This window comes from Erinaceus europaeus, chromosome 2 (genome assembly GCF_950295315.1).
Source record: "Erinaceus europaeus chromosome 2, mEriEur2.1, whole genome shotgun sequence".
In the NCBI taxonomy this organism is placed as follows: Eukaryota; Metazoa; Chordata; class Mammalia; order Eulipotyphla; family Erinaceidae; genus Erinaceus; species Erinaceus europaeus.
The window spans coordinates 117,909,536-117,932,118 of NC_080163.1; the positions used below are offsets into that span (position 1 = coordinate 117,909,536).

General features: G+C 44.0%; 2 protein-coding genes across 10 annotated transcripts in view; one reads left to right on the forward strand and one right to left on the reverse strand.

Annotated features, from left to right (window-relative positions):
• FANCA (FA complementation group A) overlaps nt 1-1,044 on the forward strand; it is a 72,008-nt gene extending 70,964 nt beyond the window's left edge. For all 3 annotated transcript variants that reach the window (XM_060184971.1, XM_060184973.1, XM_060184972.1), the window contains 4 exons: nt 221-296; nt 376-523; nt 622-714; nt 857-1,044. In XM_060184971.1, coding sequence (XP_060040954.1) covers nt 221-296; nt 376-523; nt 622-714; nt 857-964 — 425 coding nt within the window. In that variant the 3' untranslated portion in view covers nt 965-1,044. The remainder of the gene's footprint in view (nt 1-220; nt 297-375; nt 524-621; nt 715-856) is intronic.
• ZNF276 (zinc finger protein 276) overlaps nt 1-22,583 on the reverse strand; it is a 25,192-nt gene continuing 2,609 nt past the window's right edge. For 3 of the 7 annotated variants that reach the window (XM_016191843.2, XM_060184982.1, XM_060184983.1), the window contains 10 exons: nt 11,069-11,372; nt 10,735-10,781; nt 10,196-10,642; nt 6,175-6,253; nt 4,623-4,706; nt 3,204-3,314; nt 3,059-3,134; nt 2,722-2,839; nt 1,632-1,731; nt 1-1,559 (listed from right to left, as the gene is read on the reverse strand). In XM_016191843.2, the coding sequence (XP_016047329.1) occupies nt 1,313-1,559; nt 1,632-1,731; nt 2,722-2,839; nt 3,059-3,134; nt 3,204-3,314; nt 4,623-4,706; nt 6,175-6,253; nt 10,196-10,642; nt 10,735-10,781; nt 11,069-11,352 (1,593 nt within the window). In that variant the 5' untranslated portion in view covers nt 11,353-11,372 and the 3' untranslated portion in view covers nt 1-1,312. The remainder of the gene's footprint in view (nt 1,560-1,631; nt 1,732-2,721; nt 2,840-3,058; nt 3,135-3,203; nt 3,315-4,622; nt 4,707-6,174; nt 6,254-10,195; nt 10,643-10,734; nt 10,782-11,068; nt 11,373-22,583) is intronic. The other 4 variants (XM_060184984.1, XM_060184985.1, XM_060184986.1 and 1 more) reach the window with 3 other exon arrangements.

Below are 22,583 nucleotides of genomic sequence, written 5' to 3' on the forward strand. Positions count from 1 at the left end.
GCGTCCCTGGGGCTCACTTTATAAATATCACCTTGATAAGCCTCATTCTAGTGAACTGCAACAACAGCATTAAGGGGGTTATGATAGGGCCTCCCTTCCTCTTCCTACCCCCAACAACACATCAAGGCTTTTGCTAGAAGCCTCAGCAGCCCCTGCAGACACTGACTTGAGGAGGGGGATACATTCACAGGACTGATGGAGCCCCCTTCTGGTATTGCAGATGGTGGCCTGGGACGCATCCTGCTCCGCCTGGTGCCTGATCAGTATATCAGGCTTCTGCCTTTTGCATTCTATAGGTAACTCATGTGATGTACAGAGCCCTAGATGCCTAGATTCACCAGGTAAGATACTGACATCTTCCATCTTTACCTTCAGCCTCCTACCCTACTTTAACCACGACATCCTCGTCAGGGAAAGCACCTTCCTACATGTTGCTGTTGACATGTATTTGAAGCTGACCTGCCTCTTCGTGGCTGGGGAGACTGGTGCAGTGTCAGTCGTAGTTGGGAAGAGTCAGAACCAGGTGAGGATTCTCACAGTTCCTCTAGGCAGAGGGGACAGATGCAGGCTGGAGCCCCATGCAGTACAGCCTTGACCCATGCCTCTACTTATCCTCTTTAGGATGACCCTGTAGGCCTAATGATGAAAGCACGTCTTTTCCTGCTGAACACAATACCACAGTGCCCTCAAAAGAGCTTCTCAAACATGGAAGAGGTAACACCATGCTCAGCCCTGTGGCACATGGAAATTCCATCTGACACTAGACATTTGCTATGGTCACAGCTTCCCCCAGGACGTGGGGTCTGCATGACTCACCTAGGTTCTATGTTCTGAACACAGGTGTGTTTTCTTACAGCTGCTGGCCGCTAATGCTGACTGTGACCCCGAAGTGAAAGCAGCCCTACAGCACAGGCAGCAGGTCCAGGCTGACACTGACCTTGACTGGGAGCCTCGTCTCTTCTGAATGGACCCTTGGCAGTCTAATCCTCTGTAGACAAACTGATTATAAGCACAAAATGGAGTTCTTGTTGCTCTGGAAAGTGACTACAGGTCTCCTTAACTGATCTCCTTAGTGGGAGAGGGAAGAATCAATGGCTTAAAATCGGGCTTAAGTCACTGTGTGTAGGAAAACAGACTGTTGGTCTCAAGAAAGGAGGCCAGAAGGGCAACTCTGAGGTATAGACCCAGCCACCACCTCTCCCAGGACACAGTGGGGACAGTGCAGGGACACTAAACTGTGCTGTCAGGTGTGGAGAACAGGTACAATCCTCTAATCTCATTACCACCTGGTGAGTCCAAGCATGTCATGCACTCAGGTGGGCTCAGGTTTCATGGCCTGGCCTTCTGTCACTCCAGGGGGTGGCTCCAAAGGTAGGATCCTGTCCTGAGTCTGTGTCAGTGGGTGGACCATAGACATGTGCACGTTGAGGTTGTGGGCCTTTTCAAACCTGCGACCACATTGGTCACAGGCAAAATCCAGCTCTGTCTCAGCCTTGTGTTTGGTCATGTGATACTTGAGGGAGGCCCGCTGCCGGCACTGGAAGCCACAGACTTCACACCTATAAGAGGAGACGGAAGAGGCTGAGCAAGGATGTTGACTGGCCACAGGGAGACTCCCAGCCCAAACTTACTGCAGAGGCTTGGCTCCTGAGTGGCGCATCTGGTGCACGAGAAGGTGCTTGCGCTGTTTAAAGGTCTGTCCACACTCATCACAGATATAATTCCGTACCTCTGGCAACCAGAAGGAATAAGCATATCACCAGAAAGGATATTAACACCACCACCTCACTACCTATGCCTGTCTACAGATAAAAACATGTTTCTGGTGGCAGGGGTGAAATCCAGGGCCTCCCATGCAGGGTATGCATTCTACAACTGAACAACTTTACTAGCCCACAAACAGTTCTGTCAGTGGGCTTTCCAAACTGCTTGAAAAAGTCACCTCACTGGGAACTTCTCAATTTTCTAAACAAAGCAAGAGACAATACAGGGTCAGACCTCAATGGACTATGCTCTGTCACATCAGATGTAGGTGCCTAGTGCCCTGAGGTGGAGGCTGAGGTGTACTGACAACCTCTCTTGGGGAAATAAGGACTTGTGCCTCTCTCTCACAACAATCCTATAAATTGACATTTCCCCAATAAAGTGATCAATTTCAGAAAGCCTTTTGAGCAGAAATTCTGTTTTGGCTTTGTTTTTAACCAGTACACTGCTCAGCTCTGGCTTATAGCTGGTGTGGGGGGATGAACCTGGGACTTTAGAGCCTCAGACACAAGAGTCTCCATGCATAACTATCTACCCTTGCCCTTGAGCAGAAATTCTCAAGAGGGAGCCAAGTCATTAAGCTTCAGGGGTTACCAATCATAGCTACTCTAGAAATCATCTCCCTGTTGGGCCTGCAGGGGGTACAAGAAATTGCTGCTCCATTCAATCTGATTATCAGCTTCTTGCAATTACATTTACATTGCCAGTTCTCCTGGACACTTGACTAGGCCATGACAACACGCTGTCCCTGACTTCTGAGTTCTTTCTGGTTACCTGCAAATACACAAAACAACCTCCCTGACAAAGTATAATCTACACTAATGGCTTAAGTCTGTCTTTCCTGCTTATTTAAACTTGTGTTGATTGTGACCATGTCTATACCAGGGCTCCCTGTGAAGACCATACCTAAGGTGTCCTCGTGATCTAGGGGGAAGTAGGGAAGCGGGGAGCACATACCTGTGTGGATGAGTTTCACATGACGCTGCAGGTAGCGGTCAATCATGAACACCTTGTTGCATCCAGGGTGGGGGCAGGGCCTCTCTCGGACCTCCTCGTGGTGCTCCTTTATGTGCTTCTGCAAGCAGCAGGGAACCCTGAGCACCTCAACAGAGATCTATTTCATCCCACCACGGGGTTCCCTTGGGCCACAGAGCTGGCTGATGCTGTGAGCTGAGCCTCCCCTCACTCAGGCTTATAAGCTTATACCAGGGTATGTAAAACAGGGCTCCCGTGGACACCTATTTCCCCAGATAAACACCCCCCACACACATACACATTGTCACAGTGGACTTACCTTCATGCCATCAGCCCCTCGGTACACAGCCGTGCAGCCCTGATAGGGGCACTTATAGATGGTGGGCAGCTCCTCCCTGTAAGGAGGTGAAGCAGGTGAAGCAGTCTCCCCCATGGACAGCACCACCCCACACCCAGCCCCTCACCTCTCACAATGGAGTTTGCTCTTCCAACCCGGCTTGGGTCCGGGTTTCTTCCGGATTTTTGGTTCTTCGGTCTTCTTGGCTTCTTTGTTTTCATTCTTCTTACCAGAGACCCTGGGAAGAAAAGTAAACAGGTGCAGTTGATCTCTTCATGATTCTCTCCTCAAATATGGGTGCAGGGTTTTCCTCAAGTCTCCAAGGCTAAGCTGCTTCAGTCTCCTGGTGACCAGTCTACCAGACTTGGGCACCATGTCAGGAGAGCAAGATTTAGGCACACAGGCAGGAGGGGGTCTTCAGAAATGAAGCTTTGCTCCCTATTCCAAATGTCACAGCCAAACATTACTAATTTTTTTTTTTTTTTTAAACCAGAGCACTGTTCAGCTCTGGATTATGATGTTGCAGGGGACTGAACCTGGGACCCTGGAGCCTCAGGCATCAAACTCTCTTTGCTTAACCATTATGTGATCTACCTCCACTCCCAAACATTATTTATAGCCACCATGGAAAATGGTAGAGTATAAAAGTATTAGGATGAGTCCCTCTATCAAAATGACTGTTAAAACTAGAGGGGAAAAAAAATCAGGATTAACTATTTTGGAACTCTAGAATCAACAAGGTATTGGTATCAACCAGGGCAACCCTGAGAAGAGAGATCTATATCACACACACACACACCACAACAATGAAATATCACCTCATACCTGCTAGGACCAGAAAAAAAAAAAAAAAAAAAAGGTAAGAACTGGTCAGGATGTAGATAAGAGAAATTGAGCTGATGGGAATATAAAATGCCATTTCTGGGGATTGGGCAGTAGTGTAAGAATCCCTGTTCGAGCCCCTGGCTCCCCACCCACAGGGGCACCGCTTCAAGGTAGTGAAACAGGTCTGTAGGTGTCTATCTTTCTCTCCCCCTCTCTCCATATCTCTCTGTCCTACCCAACAATAATGGCATCTATAACAACAACAATCATAACCACAACAAGGGCCACAAAGGGGGAAAAAAATAGCCTCCAGGAGCAGTGGATTCATGGTGCAGGCACTGAGCCCCAGCAATAACCCCAGAGACCAAAAAAAAAAAAAAAATTAGTGTCAGCAAACACAGCTGAGCACCTCCCAGGATGTCTGCAAAGACAGCACAGCCACTTTTGGTTCCTGTAGGAAGGTAGATGCTGGGAGCTCCCTCTGAGGCTGCCTTCCATCCACAGGGCTCCTGCTGCTCAGCTGCTGCCTCCCAACTCAACCTACTCACAAGTAACACTGTGCTGGTTGTGAGCTGTGAAGCCTAAAGCACAACAGAAAGCATGTGGCCAGGAAGCAGGTCTCTCCCCGTGCCCTGCTACCTCCGTAGCTACCCAGCTGGCGCCAAACTCTCCACTACAGTCCTGAAAAACCCTACATCCTGCGGCATAATTGTCCTCTTACCTCTTTTCTGGGTAAGGTTCAAAGGACTCATCTGAGGATGGGGTGTTCTGCTTCTTGTCATTTTCATCTTCACTCAGGAATTCTCTAGGAGAGAAGGGACCTTCAGTAAAGTCCAGGGACAGGTGACAGATCCACTGTGACTTCCTATCTAAAGAGACCATATTATAACCCATTACCCCCATCGAGTTCTTTCATTCTTAAACCTGGAGCCCCCAGTCGCTGACACCATCTCCTAACACCAAAAGTGAAGCAGGATAACAGAGGTCAAACAAGCTGAGAACCTGCAGTCATTTTCTTCCTACATAAGAATCTCAAATCAGAAAGCCTTTTCTACAGGTGTAGAAATTCTCCATGTGAATACAGATTCCCAAGGGTGAGTTTCTTAAGTGAACTATCCAGTTACCTCACCCTCATAACTAAAAACTTATCTAGCTGATAGGTCAGCCATCTGTCTTATCAAAGGTCACAAAAGTCACAAAGGTCCCCGAAAATAAGCCAGTGTCTGTAGGACAGAAAATACAAACAGCCGGAAGGGGTAGATAGCCTAATGGTTATGCAAACAGACTCTCATGCCTGAGGCTCCAAAGTCCTATGTTCAATCTTTCATAACACCATAAGCCAGAGATGAACAGTGCTCTATTAAAAAAAAAAAAAAAGGAGCTGGGCGGTAGCACAGCAGGTTAAAGGAAGGTGGTGCAAAGCGCAAGGACCGGCATAAGGATCCTGGTTCAAGCCCCCAGCTCCCCACCTGCAGGGGAGTCATTTCACAGGTGGTGAAGCAGGTGTCTGTCTTTCTCCCTCCCTTTCTCTGTCTTCCCTTCCTCTCTCCATTTCTCTATGTCCTAACAACAACGACACTGGTAACAACAACTACAACAACAATAAAAAACAAGGGCAACAAAAGGGAAAATAAATATATATAAAAAAAATAAATAAAAAAAAAAAAGAAAAAAAAATACAAGCAGGCTACTAACTGCCCCTTCCCTTTCCCGCACCCGCAGTCATTCACTGGCATCCTTCTGGCCTGTTCTAAAACCCACATTCTCCTTCCCTCCCCTTATTTGGAGAAAGATGTGTGTGCATTCCAGCCAGTGCTCATGGGGTAGAGAGTGGGAAGGGCCACCATTGTGCAGCTGCTCCAAACGGTTTTTAGCTCAGAGGCAGGAGTGTCAAGGAGCTGACAGTCATGTGGAGAGGTTTGTCCTTCCGCACAAGGCCTCTGGCTCAAGTCATAATTATGCCTTGATCTAGGGCCAGAGCCAAGCCACCTGTCTTTGTAACATCTGGGGTTGGCACAAAATTCATGCTGTTAAGGAGGAGATGAGATGGTAGATAGTTTCAGTATAACTTCACATTGCCCTCCTTCACTTTGTTCCCCAGGAGCTGGATTAGGGAACCTCTCAAGAGGAATGAGAAGCCCCTGGCCACTGCTCTCCTCCCAAACTCAAAAAGGAAAGTGTCTAGGCTAGGACATGGCAGCGAGCCCCTAGAATGGTGGAATGTGATTTTCCAAGAAGAAAGTTTAGGCTATTTAAACCCACTCTTCTCTCACCCCTCAGAAAGGTCACTGAACTCGTCTTTTACCCGATCATCCGAGGTTGAAGACGGAACCTGGTTCTCACCCAACTGCCCTGAGGAACAAAGAACAGACTCCCATTACCAACTAAGCACAGTACTGCTCCCAGCAGGAAAGGCGCTTATCCAACAGAGCCTTCTTCCAGGGAGCCGGGTCTTCCAGTCTCAGATCCAAACTAGCTCCAGCCCCTCCACACTTCCACAAGGCTGACAGTGCACTTTGGGGGATAGGGGAGGGAAATGTGTGTGTGTGTGGGGTCACATCAAAGTGCAGCACCAGCAAGCTGAGCTCTTGACAAAGATTCAAATCTGGTCATTTCAAAGGCATTTTGTGTATGTCGATAGAGAACACTTAAAAATCTTTGTTAGGGGAGTCGGGTAGTAGCGCAGCAGGTTAAGCGCAGGTAGGCAAAGCACAAGGACTGGCTTAAGAATCCTGGTTTGAGACCCCGGCTCCCCACCTGCAGGGGAGTCGCTTCTCAAGTGGTGAAGCAGGTCTGCAGGTGTCTATCTTTCTCTCCCCCTCCTTTCTCCATTTCTCTCTGTCCTATCCAACAACGACAACAATAAAAAAAAACAAGAGCAACAAAAGAGAATAAATATGTTAAAAAAAAAAAAACTATCCCCCATACCACCATAAGCCAGAGCTAAACAGTGCTCTGGTTAAAAAAAAAAAAAAAAAAAAAAACTTTGCTAGGCTGCAAAATAGCTCACTTGGATAGTGCACTGCTTTGCCTTGTGCACTGGGCCCCACGGGAATAAAGGGAGTTATGGTGCTATGATCTCTTTCACTTTATCTAAACAAAAAATAAAAATACTTGGGAGTCGGCGGTAGCGCAGCAGGTTAAAAGCACATGTGGTGCGAATCGCAAGGACCAGCATAAGGATCCTGGTTCGAGCCCCCGGCTCCCCACCTGCAGGGGAGTTGCTTCACAGGTAGTGAAGCAGGTTTGCAGGTGTCTATCCTTCTCTCCTCCTCTCTGTCTTCCCCATCTCTCTCCATTTCTCTCTGTCCTATCCAACAACAATGACATCAGTAATAACTACAACAATAAAACAAGGGCAACAAAAGGCAATAAATATTTAATAAATAAAAATACTTGTTATAGCAGCATGGGATGCGGTACCGTGGGCAGTGTCTGTAACTTACAAACAATGAGGTCCTGAGTTCAATCCCTGGCTCTGATATACCAAAGCAATGTTCTCTCTTGTTAATAGATGTTAAGGGGGTTAGGGGGTAATCTGTGGCCCAAAGGTGGCACCTGGATAAAAACTGGATTCTCAAGCTTAAAATCCTGAATTTGACACCCAATATCACATATGCTAAAGTGATGCTCTGGTTTTTTATTGCTTGCCTTCTTCCTGTCTCGTTGACAAGTAGTAAATGGGGGGTCAGATAGTGGCACACCTGTTTAAGCACACATATTATACTATGTGCAAGGGCCTGGGTTCAAGCCCCCCACACCCCACCTCCAGGGGGGATGCTTCACCAGTGATGAAGCAGGTCTGCAAGTGTCTATCTTTCTCTCTCCCTTCTCAATGTCTCTCTGTCTTATCAAAAAAAAAAAAAAAAAAGACTGCCAAGAACAGCAGACTCTTACTGCAGACAACGAGCCCCAGTGATAAAACTGGTGACAATTAAAAAAAAAAAAAAAGTGGCAAATTAATGAATTTTTTAAGAACTTTTTAAAAATATCATCTTCAGGGGGGTAGATAACATAATGGTTATGCAAAGAGACTCTCATGCCTGATGCTCCAAAATTCCAGGTTCAATCTCCCGCGCCACCATAAACCAGAGCTGGGCAGTGCTCTGGTGTTTCTCTCTCTCTCTCATCATCTCAAAAATAAATAAAATTAAAAAAAAAATTTTTTTTTTAAATGTATCATCTTTGGGGCCTCATAACTCCAGGATGACTTGTTCAGATAAAAAGAGTCCACAATGGGAGTTGGGCAGTAGCACTGAGGGTTAAGCACACGTGGTACAAAGCACAAGGGCCAGTGTAAGGATACCGGTTCAAGCCCTGGCACCCCACCTGCTGGGGAGTCACTTCACAAGCGGTGAAGCAGGTCTGCAGGTGTCTATCTCTCCCCCCCTCTGTCTTCCCATCTCTCTCCATTTCTCTCTGTTCTATCTAACAACAAATGACATCAATAACAATAATAACTACAACAACAATTAAAAAAACAACAAGGGCAACAAAAGGGAAAATAAATATTTTTAAAAAAGAGTTCACATCACTGAAATTTCCTTCAGTGCAGTGGGGGGCCATGCATATGGCAAAGCAGAGGATTCTCAAGCAGGAGGTCCTGAGTTCAATCCCCAGCAACGCATGTACCAGAGTGATGCCTGGTTTTTTTTTTTTCTTCTAATAATTTAAAAATAATTTTATATTTATTTCCCCTTTTGTTGCTCTTGTTTTTTATTGTTGTTATTGTTGTTAGATAGGACATAGAGAAATAGAGAGAGATGAGGTTAGACAGAGAGGGAGAGAGAAAGACACCTGCAGACCTGCTTCACCACTTGTGAAGCAATACCTATGCAGGTGGGGAGCTGGGGGCTCAAACTAGGATCCTTACGTCAGTCCTTGAGCTTCGCCTGACTCCCCTAATTAATAATTTTTTTTAAAAAAAGGCATAAAAAAGAAAAGCAGTGCACTATCCAAGTGAGCTATTTTGCTGGCCCTAAGAAATAACTTAAAAATTCCAGGTATACAAAATAGTTCACATGGATAGTACACCTGCTTTGCCATGCATGCAACCCAGGTGTAAATACATATAGCATCACAGTGGAAGAAGCTTCTTGCTGTGGTATCTTCTACACTATCCAGCCTCCCAAACCTGGAAAACCCACTAGGCTAGAGTGATGAAGCCCTGAGGCAAAACCAGAGGCAGAGAACAAGAACTAGTCTGCAGCCTGGAAGGTGCCACAGTACATAAAGTGTACAACATGATGTCCTGAATCCAATCCCTGGCACTACACCTGTCAGAGTGATGCTCTGGTTCTCTCTCTCATTAATAAGTTTGTTATTGTTTTGTTTTTAGACCCTGTTACAATGTATTTTATGCTCACAGTTTGAAAAGCGGAATCTTAAGAACGCTAAGATACAACCCTTGTGTCCTATGCCACCTGTCCATCTCAGGTCTGTCTGGAACTGACAGTACACACAGAAGCAGTCAAGCTACCCACATAGACTCATGGAAGCTAGAGGCAGGCAAAAGTGAATCAACACTTGTATCCAAAACAGAGCCCTGTGCTTCTGCTCAGTCACCAGGAAATCGCATTCTGGTTCCATTATGTGTCACCACAGGGCTGGTAAAGACCCAAACAATGACCTGTAATAAGCCTTTAACAGTTACAGAGGCCCAGCTGTGCATCCACACAGCTGGCAAGTTCTGTACCCCCATCTCCTCCATGTCTTGCCTGAACAGGCCAAGAAGACTGAGGAAGGGACCTAACAGAAACTGCTGGGACAGTGGTCCAGGAGGTAGCACAGTGGATAAAGCATTGGATTCTCAAGCATGAGATCCCAAATTCAATCCCCAAGCAGCACAGGTACCAGAGTGATGTCTAATTCTTTCTCTCCTTCTATCTTTCTCATTAATAAATAAATTCTAGAAAAAATAAGTTCTAAATTCTAAAAAAAAAGAAGTGGGGGTTGTATTGTTATATGGGAAACTGGGGAATGTTATGCATGTACAAACCATTGTACTTACTGTTGAATGTAAAACATTAATTCCCCAATAAAAAAAAAAATAGAAAAAAAAAAGAAGAAGAAAATTGCTGGGCCAGGTCCTCAGCCCTCCTTTCTATCTTCTTCTTGTGAAGAGGCTCTAAGGTTGGCTCCTGCCCTGTTCCTCAGCCCCCAAATTTGAGACTACTCACAAAAGTGCAGAATTCTCTTCCCAGCCTGCTCCCTTGCTTCTTGACACCCCTTGCCTAACTCAAGAAGAGGGATCACAGCCTAACAGGCCAGAGAGGATAGAGAGGAACCTCCTACCTGAGACCCCAGTTGGGGGGACGTCCAGCTGAGGTAGGGGCCCTGGCCCAGGCCCCAGAGGGCTGCCATCTGAGGGCGACTGACCAGTGTCAGTGCTGGGCTGCATGTTGATCTTGGTTGAGGCCTCAGCTGCTCTGCTTGGGGGGCTCTGAGAAGCAGTACAAGTAGGGCTGGACCCCTGCTGCTGGGTGAGTCCAGGGACTCTCTCCTTGTCCCATGCCCACTTGACTGCCACTGCATTATCCAACAAGAAGGCTCCACGGTTGGCATCAGTGTCCATGGTGTAGTGGTGGCCCTGGTCACAGCCCCACACAGCCTGAAGGATGCCACAGTACTCGGAGGAGAGTGTGCGCTGGAGACTAGGCAGGGTCCCACAGCTGGTTGCGTGTCCATGCACCCATCCCACTAAGCCACACAGGCCCCGGGTGCTTGGGCTCATCAGGTCCACTGAGGAAAGGCAAAGAGACACCAGCCCTAGGCTGGTCAACAACCAGCCAACCTTAATCCCACCCAAGCACCATGCCTTCAGTAGCACTCACCCATACATGCTCCTTCCTCCGATCCAGTCAAGGGCTGCGTGCAGGTCCTAAAAAGAGCCCGTGAGTCCATGAGTGAGTAGGCTTCCCTCACACTTGCTGTAAGCCAATTCTCTCCTAAATGCTTAGGGGTTTGGTCCATCTCCTTTGGGAGCCTCACTGGTCCTCAGCCATCCCTTCCATCTCCCTCACCCTGATGCCCACAAAATCTATGCAGCACAGTCGTTTCTCCACCACAGAGATTCCCACCAGGTACCCCCTGTACCCAGAACAGCCCCAGCACACATGGTGCTCAACCCTTCAATACACCCTAGAGAACAAAGAAGCAAAAGCCTACTTGGTGCAAGGCTTCCGGGGGCCAGATGGGGGCACGTTGACCTTCTGCAGGAAGGACTGGAGAAGGCCATGGCACTGGTAGAACTGGGTGTGGCAATTCTTGCAGACAAATGAAGACAGAGCCGGGTCCTGGTGGATGGCCACCCCCAGCAGGCGCTGGAAGTCTCGGATAAAAACCCGCTCCCCTGAGGGTGGTCTCTCTGTGTTCTCCCCAGGTGCCCTACCAGAGATGCTGCGGAGACTCCGGGAGGAGAACTTTCCGTGGCAGAGGCGACAGTGCCCCATGATGAGAATCCGGCCTCTTTCTGGGAAAATACAAAAGAAAGTACATCAAGTGGGTGAGGATGCTTAATGTACAGGGCATGCAAGACTTGACATCCTGTTGGTGAAGACTATATCCTAAAGGGGATGAGCTCACATATATGGTGGGCACCCCAGCTCCTTGAGCAGAGAAGACCAACCACTAGCCCCCCCTAGATAGAACCCTACAACACAAGTGTGTCTGGGTCAGAGGTAGGGTGGGTTTAAAGCTGGACATACAGAGGGAATGTTCCAGGAAGAGGCCTTCAAGTCCAGGAAATCTTTCATAGAACTCTAAATGCCTCCACTAAGTCAGGGTTGTCTCTTACAAAACCAAATAAGAACAATAAAGATAAGGAAACTGAAGGCCAATACCGTCAATTAACATAAATGCAAAAATATCCAACAAGATAGTAGGCAAACCAAGTCCAGTAATCCATTCAAAGGGCAATCATCCAACATCCACAAAAGTCAATGATCTAGCACATGAACTAAACAAAGGATAAAGAAAATCATACATAAGTCATCATACATAAGTCATTTCCATAAGCACAGAAAGATCATTTGACAAAATTCAACATGTGTTATCAAAGCTCTCAATAAAGCATATATAGAAGTCACCTTGTGGGGGGAAGGTTGGGCTGTAGCGCAGCGAGTTAAGCGCACATGGTGCAAAACTTGAGGACCAGTGTAAGGATCCTGGTTTCAAGCCTCCGGCTCCCCACCCACCTGCAGGGGGGTCGCTTCACAAGCGGTGAAGGAGGTCTGCAGGTGTCTGTCTTTCTCTCCCTCCTGTCTTCCTTATCTCTCTCGGTTTTTCTCTGTCCTATCCAACAACATCGACAGCAATAACAACAATAATAACAATGATGATTAAAAAAAAGGATAGCAAAGGGGAAAAGATGGCCTCCAGGAGCAGCGGATTTGCCGTGCAGGCACCAAGCCCAAGCGATAACCCTGGAGGCAAATATATATATATGACTAGGGGCCCAGCAGTTTAGTGTACATAGTTCGAAGCATAAGCATCAATGTAAGGATCCCAGTTCAAACTTCAGACTCACCACTTTCAGGGGCGTTCACTTTGCAAGCAGTGAAGCAGGTCTGCAGATGTCTTTCTTTCTCTCCCCCTGTCTTCCCCTCCTCTCTCCATTTCTCCCTGTCCTATCCAACAATGACATCAAGAACAATATTATTATATAATAACTACAACAACAATAAAACAACAAGGGCAACAAAAGGGAAAAATAAAATAAAAATTTTTAATAATAATAAAAATAATAAAACATAATATACCTAAAATAGACCTACTAGCTATTTCCAAAACAGAGACCCCCAAATCTTCATCTGCAATTTTCCAGCCTTTAGGTTCATGATTAATCAACAATTTGTATGGTTTTATATATGTTAACTCTTTTTTAGCCAGCAGGATCCAGATGCTACCATGAAACCAACCAGACTTCCCTGGACAGAAGACTCCATCAATGTGTCCTGAAGCCCCACTTCCCCACAGCCCAGCCTCCTCACTAGGGAAAGAGACAGACAGGCTGGGAGTATGGATCGACCTGTCAACGCCCATGTTCAGCAAGAAAGCAATTACAGAAGCCAGACCTTCCACCTTCTGCACCCCATAATGACCCTGGGTCCATGCTCCCATGGAGTTAAAGAACAGGAAAGCTGGAGTTGGGTGGTAGCAAAGCAGGTTAAGTGCAGGTGGTGCAAAGTGCAAGGACCTGCTTAAGGATATCAGTGAGAGCCCCCAGCTCCCCACCTGCAGGGGAGTCGCTTCACAAGCAGGTCTGCAGGTGTCTTTCTCTCTCCCTTTCTGTCTTTCCCTCCTCTCTCCATTTCTCTCTGTCCGATCTCTGTTGTCCAATGACAACAAAAATAACAACTACAGCAATAAAACAACAAGGGCAACAAAAGGGAATAAATAAATAAATATTTAAAAAAAGAAAAGGAAAGCTATCGGGGAGGGGATGGGATATGGAGCTCTGGTGGTGGGAATTGTACCCCTCTTATCCTATGGTCTTGTGTTTCCATTTTATAAATAAATACTTTTTTTAAAAGATTTTATTTATTTATTAATGAGAAAGGTAGGAGAACAGAGAAAGAGCCAGACATCACTCTAGTACATGTGCTGCCAGGGATTGAACTCAAGACCTCATACTCAAGAGTCCAGCGCTTTACCCACTGCGCCACCTCCTGGACCACAATACATTTTTTTAAAAAAAATAAAAGTCATGGTTGGGAGGTGGCTCAGTGGATAAAGTGTTGAACTCTCAAGCATTAGGTCTTGAGTTCAATCCCCAACAGTATATGTACCAGAAGGATGTCTGGTTCTTTGTTTCTCTCTAACCCTCTCATTAATAAATTAAAAAAATATTTTTAAAGGAAAATTCTTGCAAATTTCAGCTTAATTTTTTATTTATTTATTTATTGGATATAGACAGAAATCAAGAGCAAACGGAAACAGAACCTGCATCCTTGAGGACTGCAGCATGTATGCTCTACCAGGGGCACCACTGCCTAGCCCCTAAGCATCAGTCTTCTAAGTACATAGGCCTATGAATTTTATTTTGTAGTGTCCAGTAGTGATAACCATTTATATATAAATTATGCTACCAACTAAAAAGCATTGGAGGGTGGTCAAAAGATGGCACAGTGCATAATGCATTGGACTGTCAAGCATGAGGTCACAAGTTCAATCCCTGGCAGCACATGTACCAGAGTGATACCTGGTTCTTTCTCTCTCTCCTATCATTTCTCATGAATACATAAATAGAATCTTAAATAAAAAGCATTGGAGGGAAAACAGTCCTCTTAGTAAGCCCTCATGTGTTACTTCATCTCTATGGTTTTTGATGCATTAAGAAACTGCCTGTATTGAGACTTTTCTGAGCTGGAGAAATAGCATAATAGTTATGCAAAAACTTTCATGTCTGAGGTACCAAAGGTCCCAGGTTCAATCCCTAGCACTATCATAAGCCAGAGCTGAGCAGTGCTCTGGTAAACAAAAAAATAAATAATTAAAAGCCTTTTCTGTTAGAATATTTCTACAGAGTTGGCAAGTGATGCTGGAAAGTTGTCAAATACCCCTTAATTTCTATTAAAAAATAAAAAGAATAAAACTGTCACTATTTACAGATGATTTTATACTAAGATTGTAGGGAGCAGCATAACAGTTGTATGAGGATTTTAATTCAGATGTTCCAGGTTCAATCCCTGATATCAACAGCCAGAGCTGAGCAGTGTGAATGAGGGGGGGGGCAGTGGCACCTGGTTGAGCATACATGTTACAATGTGCAAGGACCTAGGCTCAAGCCTGCAGTGTAAAAGTTTCACTAGTGGTGAACCAGTGCTGCAAGTGCCTCTCCTCTCTCCCTCCCAGTTTCCCCCTTCCTCAATTTCTCTCTGCCTCTATCCAATAAATAATAAACCCTGCCAAGAAACTGTGAGTGGTCTGGGAGGTGGTGCAGTGGATAAAGCATCAGACTCTCAAGCATGAGGTCCTGAGTTCAATCCCCAGCAGCACATGTACCAGAGTGATGTCTGGTTCTTTCTCTCCTCCTATCTTTCTCATTAATAAATAACTAAAATCTAAAAAAAAAAAAAAATTATGTCAGAATATACTAAGTTGCAGAATACAAAATAAATATACCATAAGACCAGCAGTGGTGCGGGGCCAGGTGGTGGCACACCTGGTTGAGCACACATATTACAGTGCACAAGAACCCGGGTTCAAGCCCCCAGTCCACCTGCAGGGGGAAAGCTTTGCGAGTGGTGAAGCAGTGCTGCAGGTGTCTCTCTCTCTCTCTCTCTCTCTCTCTCTATCTATCTATCTATCTATCTATCTCCCCTCCTCCTCTCAATTTCTGGCTGTATCTATCCAATAAATAAAGATAATTAAAAAAAATTAAAAAAAAAAACCAGCAGTGATGCATCTGAGTTAGCATATATGCTACAATGTGCAAAGACCAGGGTTCAAGGCCAGGGTGCCCACCTGCAGGGGGGGAAGCTTCATGAGCAGTAAAACTGTTCTGCAGGTGCCAGCCTTCCGCCCCTCCTCCCCTTTTCCTGTCAATTTCTGTCTCTATCCAATAAATGAACCAAAATCAGTTGTATTTTAGTACAATATTAATGAACTATCACAGAAATCAACAAACAGGGAGTCAGGCGGTAGCGCAGCAGGTTAAGTGTGCGTGGCGCAAAGCGAAAGGAGCGGCGTTAAGTATCCTGGTTCGAGCCCCGGCTCCCCACCTGCAGAGGATTCGCTTCACAGGCAGTGAAGCAGGTCTGCAGGTGTCTATCTTTCTCTCCCCCTCTGTCTTCCCCTCCCTTCTCCATTTCTCTGTCCTGTCCACAACGACGACATCAATAACAACAACTACAACAACAATGAAAATACAACAAGGGCAACAAAAGGGAAAATAAATATATATATAAAAAAGAAATCAACAAACAATCCCATTTATAATCACATCAAAGACAACAAAATACCTAGAAATAAATTTACCCAATGAAACGAGCAACCAACCTGTATACTGAAACCTTAAATCTTGAGAAACCAAAGAAACTAAGTAAGATACAAAGAGGAAAATACCTCATGTTCATGAACCAAAAGAATATTGCTTGCACCAAAGTAAAAGACTCTGGAGTGGGTGGATGGAAAGAATACAGGTCCAGGAAGGATGACAGAGGACCTGGTGGGGGTTGTATTGTTATATGGGAAACTGGGGAATGTTATGCATGTACAAACTATTGTATTTACTGTTGAATGTAAAACATTAATTCCCCAGTAAAGAAATTAAAAATAAATAAATAAATAAATAAATAAAGTGAAAAAAACATTGCTTAAGGGAATCAGGTGGTAGCGCAGCAGGTTAAGCGCACATGGTACAAAGCACAAGAACCCGCGTGAGGAACTCAGTTCGAGCCCCTGGCTCCCCACCTGCAGGGAGGTCACCTCACAAGTGGTGAAGCAGATCTGCAGGTGTCTATCTTTCTCTCCCCCCTGTCTTCCTCTCTGGATTTCTCCCTGTCCTATCTAACAATGACAACATCAACAATAATAACTACCACAACAATAAAAACCACAAGGGCGAAAAAAGGGAAATAAATAAATATTTTTTTAAAAAGAGAGAGACTTCCGGAGGTGGGGCTACGAGCAGCAGCAGATCTGTTTCTCTCCTCTCTCCTCTCCCAGATCAACTAGGAATACCAAAGGAGACCACCTGGGACTGAAACAAGACAAGACTAGAACAACTACAGGAACCCACCCAATCACCGGTGAGTGCAAAGACATGTGGCTGGTGACAGAGAGGAGCCTAGGGAGAGACTAAGTGGCTGGTAACAGTCAGACGGTTTATCAGTTGAGACACCACCTCCAGTCTGTTCCACCAACAAGGGGACAGCTGAAGGGAGGAGAGGACTCCCCGGAGACTCACCAAGTGCAACCCTGAGTCTCCATTGCTACTGCCCTCAGAATCTGGAGCAGCGGCAGGGAGGGACACCGGGGGACAGAGATCTAACCAGGAAATTCAGGAGAAGACCTATACCTCGGTGGCATAGCTGAGGGGCTGTGAAAGTCTCTTTGCATAACCACCGGACTATCTCTGCCACACCCTGCCATATCTCTTGGTCAGGAGTCAGTGATTAAGTTAAGAAGCCTATTTATAGTTAGGAGCCCAAAGGCTCCCATAGCCTACAGAGAAGAAAAAAAAAATTTAAAAAGAGGCTTTTAAATCACTGAGTTCCAACTCAGGGATTGTAATACTATTGAAACAACTGTTAACTTCCACCACTGTGAACCCTTTAATTACCTTACTTAGACACAAGTCAATCCAGGAAATAGTGATCAGTAATTTGAAAAGTACTGAGAGAGGGAACTCATAACATAATATATAAAATGGGTAAACCAACAAGAAGAAATATTGGAGAAACTAACCAGGACAACAGTCCAGATAAAAGCCCCCCAAAGGATGAAGCACAAAACAACAAGTTCAACATCCAAACATTAGATAAGGAAATAATCACAGGAGTTAGTAAAGAGTTTGAAAGAATTGTAATCAGAAATACAGGAACAACAAATGAGACTCTGGAAGAAAACACTAACTATCTCAAGGTTATTAGAGAGCTGAAAGCTGAAATAGCTGAGCTAAAAACACAACTAGCTGAACAAGCTAAAACAGTATCAGAACAGGGAAACAAAATAGATGAACTCCAGAAAACAGTAGAAGGCAGAGAGAATAGAATCAATGAGGCTGAAGACAGAATTAGCAAGATTGAGGATGAATTAGAGACAACTAAAAAAGAAGTAAGAGACCTCAAAAAGAGATTAGGAGATGCTGAAAACAACAACAGAGACCTATAGGATGACTTCAAAAGAAACAATATACGCATTATTGGCTTACCAGAGGAAGAAAGAGAGGGAGAGGAAGAAAGCATTCTTCAGGCCATAATAGCTGAAAATTTCTCTAGTCTACACAACATCAAAGACATAAAGATTCAAGAAGTCCAGAGGGTCCCAAACAGAATTAACCCAGACTTAAAGACACCAAGACACATCCTATTTAGAATGGAAAGGAATAAGGATAAAGAAAGGATCTTGACGGCTGCAAGAGAAAAACAAAGAGTCACCTACAGAGGAAAACCAATAAGATTAGCAGCAGACTTCTCCATACAAACACTACAGGCCAGAAGAGAATGGCAAGATATCTATCGAGTGCTCAATGAGAAAGGCTTTCAACCAAGAATACTATGTCCTGCTAGACTGTCATTCAGACTAGATGGAGGCATCAAAACCTTCTCAGACAAGCAATAGTTGAAGGAATCAACTATCACCAAGCATGCCCTGAAAGAAGTTCTGAAAGTTCTCGTATAAAGAGTCAGATCATCATAAATAGGACGGACATATATCAGAACACTCTAAAACTCCACAAGAATGGCGTTAAAATATTTTCAATCTTTGATATCAATAAATGTGAATGGCCTGAATTCAACTATTAAAAGACACAAGAGTAGGGAGATGGATCAGAAAACACAATCCAACAATATGGTGTCTACAGGAAACCCACCTAACTCAACAAGACAAACACAGACTTAAAGTGAAAGGATGGAAAACTACCATACAAGCCAATGGCCCACAAAAAAGGGCAGGAACAGCTATTCTCATATCTGACACGATAGACTTTAAAATAGATAAGATTAAAAAAGATAGGAATGGGGAGTCGGGCCGTAGCGCAGCGGGTTAAGCGCAGGTGGCGCAAAGCACAAGGACCGGCATAAGGATCCCGGTTCGAACCCCGGCTCCCCACCTGCAGGGGAGTCGCTTCACAGGTGGTGAAGCAGGTCTGCAGGTGTCTATCTTTCTCTCCTCCTGTCTTCCCCTCCTCTCTCCATTTCTCTCTGCCCTATCTAACAACGACAACAACAATAAAACAACAAGGGCAACAAAAGGGAATAAATAAATAAAATAAATATTAAAAAAAATTTTTTTAATGTAAAAAAAAGATAGGAATGGACACTACTTAATGCTCAGAGGATCAGTCAATCAAGAGGACTTAACAATTATTAACATCTATGCATTCAATGAGAAGACATCTAAATACATCAAACGTCTACTGAAAGAGCTACAGCAATATATTAACAGCAACACAGTCATAGCAGGGGACTTCAACACCCCACTATCTCAACTTGACAGATCATCCAGGCAGAAAAATCAATAAAGACATAAGGGAGCTAAATGAAGAGATAGATAAACTAGAACTATTGGACATTTTCAGAGTCATTCATCCCAAGAAACTGGAATACACATTTTACTCAAATCCACATCGGTCATTCTCAAGGATAGGCCATATGTTAGGCCACAAAGACAGCATCAGCAAATTCAAGAGCATTGAAATCATCCCAAGCAGCTTCTCAGACCACAGTGGAATTAAACTAACACTTAACAATCAACAAAAGATTAGTAACAGTCCCAAAATGTGGAAGCTCAACAGTACACTTCTTAACAACCTCTGGGTCAAAGAGGAAATCAAGGAAGAAATCAAAGTATTTCGAGACTTCAATGAAAATGAAGACACAAGCTATCAAAATATTTGGGACACAGCTAAGGCAGTACTGAGAGGGAAGTTCATAGCTATACAAGCACACATTAGGAAACAAGAAAAAGCACAAATAAACAGCCTGATTGCACATCTTAAAAACCTAGAAGTAGAAGAACAAAGGAACCCTAAAGCAACCAGAAGGACAGAAATCACTAAAGTTATGGCAGAAATAAATAACATTGAGAATAAGAAAACTATACAAAAGATCAACGAAAATAAATGTTGGTTCTTTGAAAGAGTGAACAAAATCAACAAACCTTTAGCCAGACTCACAAAACAAAAAAGGGAGAAGACCCAAATAAATCGGATACTAAATGAAAGAGAAGGTATCACAACAGACACCGCAGAAATTCAACATATCATGCAAGGCTTCTATGAACAACTATATGCCACCAAGCTAGAGAACCTGGAAGAAATGGACGATTTCCTAGATACCTACCAACTTCCAAAACTAAGTCAAGAGGATGGCATGAACAGGCCCATCACAGCTAATGAAATTGAAACAGTTATCAAAAATCTCCCCAAAAATAAAAGTCCTAGACCAGATGGTTTTACAAATGAATTCTACAAAACCTTCAAAGAAGAACTAATACCTCTACTTTTAAAAGTCTTCCAGAAGATTGAAGACACTGGAATACTCCCTGCCAGCTTCTATGAAGCCAACATCACCCTGATACCAAAAGCAGACAGGGACACAACCAAAAAAGAAAACTACAGACCAATATATCTGATGAACATAAATGCTAATACTGAACAAAATTCTAGCCAACTGGATACAGCAGTATATCAAAAAGATTGTTCATCATGACCAAGTGGGGTTTATCCAAGGCATGCAAGGTTGGTTTAATATACGTAAACCTAACCAAAGAAGTGAAAGACTTGTATACTGAAAATTATGAGTCACTACTCAAGGAAATTGAAAAAGACATAAAGAAGTAGGAAGATATTCCATATTCATGGGTTGGAAAAATTAACATCATCAAAATGAATATACTACCCAGAGCCATCTACAAATTTAATGCTATCCCCATCAAGATCCCAAGCACATTTTTTAGGAGAATAGAACAAATGCTACAAATGTTTATCTGGAACCAGAAAAGACCTAGAATTGCCAAAACAATCTTGAGAAAAAAGAACAGAACTGGAGGCATCACACTCCCAGATCTCAAACTGTATTATATGGCCATTGTCATCAAAACTGCTTGGTACTGGAACATGAATAGACACACTGACCAGTGGAATAGAATTGAGAGCCCAGAAGTGAGGTCCCACCAATGAAACAAATCCAATTACAAAGAAGACTAAGGCAAGTATAAACCTATGGGACTACATCAAATTAAAAAGCTTCTGTACAGCAAAAGAAACCACTACCCAAACCAAGAGACCCCTCACAGAATGGGAGAAGATCTTTACATGCCATACATCAGACAAGAGTTTAGTAACCAATATATATAAAGAGCTTTCCAAACTCAACAACAAGACAACAAATAACCCCATCCAAAAATGGGGGGAGGACATGGACAGAATATTCACCACAGAAGAGATCCAAAAGGCTGAGAAACACATGAAAAAATGCTCCAAGTCTCTGATTGTCAGAGAAATGCAAATAAAGACAACAATGAGATATCACTTCACTCCTGTGAGAATGTCCTACATCAGAAAAGGTAACAGCAGCAAATGCTGGAGAGGGTGTGGGGTCAAAGGAACCCTCCTGCACTGCTGGTGGGAATGTCAATTGGTCCAACCTCTGTGGAGAACAGTCTGGAGAACTCTCAGAAGGCTAGAAATGGACCTACCCTATGACCCTGCAATTCCCCTCCTGGGGATATATCCTAAGGAACCCAACATATCCATCCAAAAAGATCTGTGTACACATATGTTCTTGGCAGCACAATTTGTAATAGCTAAAACCTGGAAGCAACCCAGGTGTCCAACAACAGATGAGTGGCTGAGCAAGCTGTGGTATATATACACAAGGGAATACTACTCAGCTGTAAAAAATGGTGACTCCACCGTTTTCAGCCGATCTTAGATAGACCTTGAAAAAATCATGTTGAGTGAAATAAGTCAGAAACAGAAGGATGAATATGGGATGATCTCACTCTCAGGCAGAAGTTGAAAAACAAGATCAGAAAAGAAAACACAAGTAGAACCTGAAATGGAATTGATGTATTGCACCAAAGTAAAAGACTCTGGGAGGGAGTCGGGCTGTAGTGCAGCGGGTTAAGCGCAGGTGGCGCAAAGCACAAGGACCGGCATAAGGATCCCAGTTCAAACCCGGCTCCCCACCTGCAGGGGAGTCGCTTCACAGGCGGTGAAGCAGGTCTGCAGGTGTCTATCTTTCTCTCCTCCTCTCTGTCTTCCCCTCCTCTCTCCATTTCTCTCTGTCCTATCCAACAACGACAACAACAATAATAACTACAACAATAAAAAACAACAAGGGCAACAAAAGGGAATAAATAAATAAAATAAATATATTAAAAAAAAAAAAGACTCTGGGGTGGGTGGGTGGGGAGAATACAGGTCCATGAAGGATGATAAATGACATAGTGGGGGTTGTATTGTTATATGGGAAACTGGGGAATGTTATGCATGTACAAACTATTGTATTTACTGTTGAATGTAAAACATTAATTCCCCAATAAAGAAATAAATTTTAAAAAAAAGAAGCTGGCATTATAATGCTTGAGAGATTTGTGTAGGCATTATTTATGCTGACCAATAAATGTGGTAGCTTTTGTACAAATAAAACCAATATTTTGTCCGAGGAAAAAAAAAGAAAAAACAAAGTAGAAGACTCTGGGGTGGGTGGGTGGGGAGAATACAGGTCCAGGAAGAATTCAGAGGACCTAGTGGAGGTTGTATTGTTATATGGGAAACGGGAATGTTATGCACGTACAAACTATTGTACTTACTATTGAATGTAAAACATTAATTCCCCAATTAAAAAATAAATAAATAAAACAATTAAAAATAATTAATTTTTTTAAAAAAGAATATTGCTTAATCACACTATTCAAAGTCACCTACAGATTCAACAAAATCCCAGTGGCATTTTCCACAGAAAAAGAAAAAGTACAATTTGCAGACTCACAAAGACCCAGAATAGCT